Genomic DNA, 4,397 nt, shown 5'->3' with positions numbered 1-4,397 from the left:
GCCAACATTTGGAAGAAGAATGTTTTCAAGATGAAATGGATAATAACGCGTTGTGAGAAACACGAGATACAGCACTGGGACTTGATCAACAGCCGATACCGCACCGTGACATCACAAACCAGTAGGTGGCAGTAGAGTTCTTTGACAAACATGGATGCCTCCAGTAAAGCACATTCAAATGATAATTACTCTTAAATAAAAACTCCTATTATTTATTGAACATTATCTAATCATTTCATATTTTAAGTACTTTCAGAGTACCATTCCAGGTAGGCAATAAAAGGTTCTACTGAATTCACTTTGTTTTAGTCAATTTCTTGCACAAAGGTAGGCAGCAGTTTGACAAAGCCATGAGAGCAATTATTTTACAACCAAGTAGTATGCAGTTCTTCACACATACACACACATCAATTTCAAACAGATGGTATTGGTATGGTATACTACACAGCCAGGTATGGCGTATCGATATAGGGGCCAAAAAATGGCATCGGCACAACACTAATATATATATATATATATATATATATATATATATATATATATATAGAGAGAGAGAGAGAGAGAGAGAGAGTTGATGGGCCTGCACCCATCAATTTTTTTGATTTTGTACCGGCCCAGCCAAGGTTGTCAGCTTCCCTGTGTTTCCACATATAATCTGCAGTCACAAGTCAAATCATGGAGATGTTTGCTTATCAGGCATCACGCCTGACATCATCCTGAAAGTCTGCTGTTTCCATGCATGTTATAAACCAGCCGTTCATCATTTTGGATCTTTATTTAAGGTATATTTGCAGTTTTTGTATTTTGAGTCATGAATTCCTGCTTTCTACAGCAGAATATTTTGTTCTAACAATGAAAACACCTCATGTTATATCAGCTACATTTTATACATAATCTATAATCTGAAGTTATCAGCTCTACAGGTCATTTAACAAAGTGTGAAATCCTATGTGGTGTTTATATTTTCTTCTCTCAGAAGCCTCTCGATTTATCAACGTTTGTCTTTGGTCGTCATGTTCCAAGCCAGCAGAATTGCTGTGAATTTTTCTGTTGTTCACAGCAGATGCACCAAACGAGGATATAAAACCATAATTGTACGTCCTGGGACTTTAATCTGTCACATCAGTCCCTTTGGTCTGCCTGGCAGCGATAGAAGGATAAATAGCTCGCAAACATCTACAACAGGTCCGTATATGATTACAAACCAGGGTCGGTACGGCAACAGCAGCCACACAGGGACACGACAACAGCGGCCCCCACCGCTGTCTGTGAAGATAAAGAGGGTGTAATAAGGGTGTCCACACGTTTGGCTCACACACACACACAAACACACACAGACAAGGTAAACAGAGGCCAAATGAGGAGATGCATACCAAGTGGAGGGGAGCCATTCAGAGCACACGGTGGGATGCAGATGAGATGCCTAGAGCAGACTGAAAGAGTCCGTCTGAGGAAGAAGGACGGGAGATAAAATGGGAAGTGACTGAGCTATAGGGAATACCAATCAGCCTAACACTGGCTGGTCTGAAATAATGACCCATGTTGGAAATAAAAACAGACACAGACTCATTTCCTGAAAAACTAAATCTTTATTTTAAGCATCTATTCTGTTTGTCCTTCACCAGAACTTTAACACATCAGACAAAGTTTGTCTTGAGGTCAAACACCTGGATGGGTTTTTGTTTACTTTGCTCCTATAAAAACAAACAACAGTGAAGTTTTGATGAGTAAGTAAAAAAAAAAGAAAAATTCTTTTAGATGATCTCAGTCATTGAGGGGGAAATGAGGCACAGCCATCTGGCCCACTGTTATAAAATAAATGGCCTCTATTCTTTTCTGACAGCATTAGTCATCAAGCCATTGTCATAAACTGTTATTCTGTGTTTCAGGAGTTTTTAATTGTGCCACATCAGAATGTTTTTTTAAAGATCGGCTGATCCAGATTATTCTGACATCATCCTGATAAAATTTTATTTTGAGGAAATGATTCTTAAAGGAAAAGTCCGCTCATATTTAGAATTCAAACTTCTGAAAGTACTTTAAATATTAAATTATTACATACTGTTCAATAAATGATAAGTGTTTTAAATAAGATTAATTTTCATTTGAATGTGCTTTACTGGAGGCATCCATGTTTGTCAAAGAACATTACTGCCACCTACTGGTTTGTGACATCACGGTGCGGTATCGGCTGTTGATCAAGTCCCAATGCGCTATTATCCAAGTCACCTTGAAAACATTCTTCTTCCAAATGTTGGCTACATTTTACGTGTTTTTTCTCTGGCCAGAAGTTCAAATCAATTCAATTTAATTCAATTCAGTTTATTTCTATAGCACTAATTCCCAACACATGTCATCTCAAGGCACTTTACAATTCAACCCGATCTTCCAGTCAAATTGAATCAAAGTTTTCTATTTAAGGAAAACCAGATGATTGCATCGACTCATTGACTCAAAAGCAATCTCTCACACTCAGCTTGTAACTTCCAGCCACTGACCTTCTCATGGGCGTCTATGTTTTTTCACTCTGACTCCACCCTTTCACTGAATTACAGGGTGTGACCAGGAGATGACCTTCTCTTTAGACCCTAATATCAACAAATCATGACAGAAATAATATTTTTGATGTTTAAAATGGAATTTTAGGGGACTAGCCAAGTACCAGCCTTTCCTAGATTGGCCCTATCAAGGAAAGTGGGGACATTTTGAATGGCTGCAACTGTAGTTTCCTTTCCTAAAGGTCAGAGGGATTGACTAGAAGCTTCATGTAGGACTGACTGTGGGTGTCTGGTTGCAGGTCTGATCCGGCTGCGCTCCAGTCCGCCGCCTCGCCTGCAGGGGGTGGAATACGTCCTTAACATCACAGCCACCGATGACAACGCCTCAGGTGGGCCTCAGCCGCTGTCCTCCACAGCGCAGGTTATAGTAGGAGTGGACGACGTCAACAACAACAAGCCAGTCTTTGAAAAGGTAAGAGGAACTGCCTCAACTTGCCTTAACTCAACTTGAAGAACTTGCTGAGGCTATCAGCCTGCTGTGTTTCCTTTTTAAGCCTTTGTGGTTTTATTTTGCCTTTCCTAGATAAATCCCATCACTAGAATTTAATCCACCAGCATTGTTTCCTTCATGTGCGGCTCTTCTCCATCAGTTCTCTGTGTCCATGTCTTTGTCTTCGTATCTCCTCTTTTCATTAGCCACCATCCCTTCCCCTCTAGAGGAGTGATTAGTGGCCTGACCCTCATCTCTTCCCTCGCATCTCAATCCTACATCATCTCGGTCTTTTAATTAAGGCTTTAAGGGATGTGCGAGAAATCCCGTCTGATGCGCTCTAGAGGAACTACATCTCCACCCGCTTTCTTCCTCGCCATGTTTCAATTTTAAATGAGGTGACTTTTCAGCCCCCTGAGGTATCCCGATCCGAGAATAGGAGGTGTGTGAGAGTCGACGTGTGTTTGTGGGCCTGCTAAGCAAAGCCTGCTTACTCTCCGGTGGGAGGAAAGTGTTTTTCTTTCTGCTTCATGTCCTGTTAGGCAGGGACTGGGAGGCAGGCAGCAATATGACGAGACAAAAAGGCAAAGGGGCTTTCTGCGGCCATCCTAATATGGGTATTTAAAGGGATAAAGTAGGGCCAGTGGAAAGTATACTGCTGAAAACAAGTCATGGTTTTTAACTGCTAATAAATCCCATGATTAATAGGCTGCTTTGGATCAGGGCTGCTTTCTTTGGGTTTAGGGAAAAAGGACCAAAATGTAAAGATAAACCAATAACTTTCACTAATTCAAAGGCGAATGGATGACATTGCAAAAGCTTATTGCTACCTGCATTATTGTTGCTCAAAACACTGCACATCTGAACTTTATGCCCAAATTTCTCTCTGGGGTCTTCTGCTGTTTATTCCTCTTTCAGCAATGAATCATTCTAATGTTATTAAAACAGACAAATGATCTCCTGGTACCTCAGAAAAGCATCTTCAAAGAAAACAGCATAGAAAATACAACTAATGGTAAACAGGGATAGAAACTGAATGGAAATAGTTTTTAAAAATGATGAGATTAAATGCAATAAGCAGAATTTAAGGTGGATTTTACATTTTGTCACCTTACAACCAGGAATGTATTTCCATGGGATTTTATGTCATAGAAAATAATGTGGTGGACATGGGAAGCAATCACAGATGGATTTCACAAACAGAAATCCCAGAAAGGTTGGTTTGCTTAGAAACAATATCTATGTATTTAGATTCCATAACCTTTTATTACTACAACTTCAAGAATTTTGAAGTTTGTTGGAATGTTATTGACTATTTTTGACTAAATTCAGTCAGTAGAGTTAAGTCAGGATGGATGGATGGATGGATGGATGGATGGATGGATGGATGGATGGATGGATGGATGGAT

At 40.0% G+C, this 4,397-nt stretch overlaps 1 protein-coding gene across 1 annotated transcript in view; it reads left to right on the top strand.

Annotated features, from left to right (window-relative positions):
- The window catches only part of LOC107093830 (neural-cadherin-like), a 501,663-nt gene that overhangs the window by 194,117 nt on the left and 303,149 nt on the right, over nucleotides 1-4,397 (top strand). The window contains exon 8 of the mRNA XM_015389130.1: nucleotides 2,798-2,970. Within this exon, the coding sequence (XP_015244616.1) occupies nucleotides 2,798-2,970 (173 nt within the window). The remainder of the gene's footprint in view (nucleotides 1-2,797; nucleotides 2,971-4,397) is intronic.

Source organism: Cyprinodon variegatus, unplaced genomic scaffold (genome assembly GCF_000732505.1).
Source record: "Cyprinodon variegatus isolate N-32 unplaced genomic scaffold, C_variegatus-1.0 Scaffold448, whole genome shotgun sequence".
NCBI classification, from domain to species: domain Eukaryota; kingdom Metazoa; phylum Chordata; class Actinopteri; order Cyprinodontiformes; family Cyprinodontidae; genus Cyprinodon; species Cyprinodon variegatus.
The sequence above is the reverse complement of the archived record's forward strand: the minus strand, read 5'-3'. Positions and strand labels throughout refer to the sequence as shown.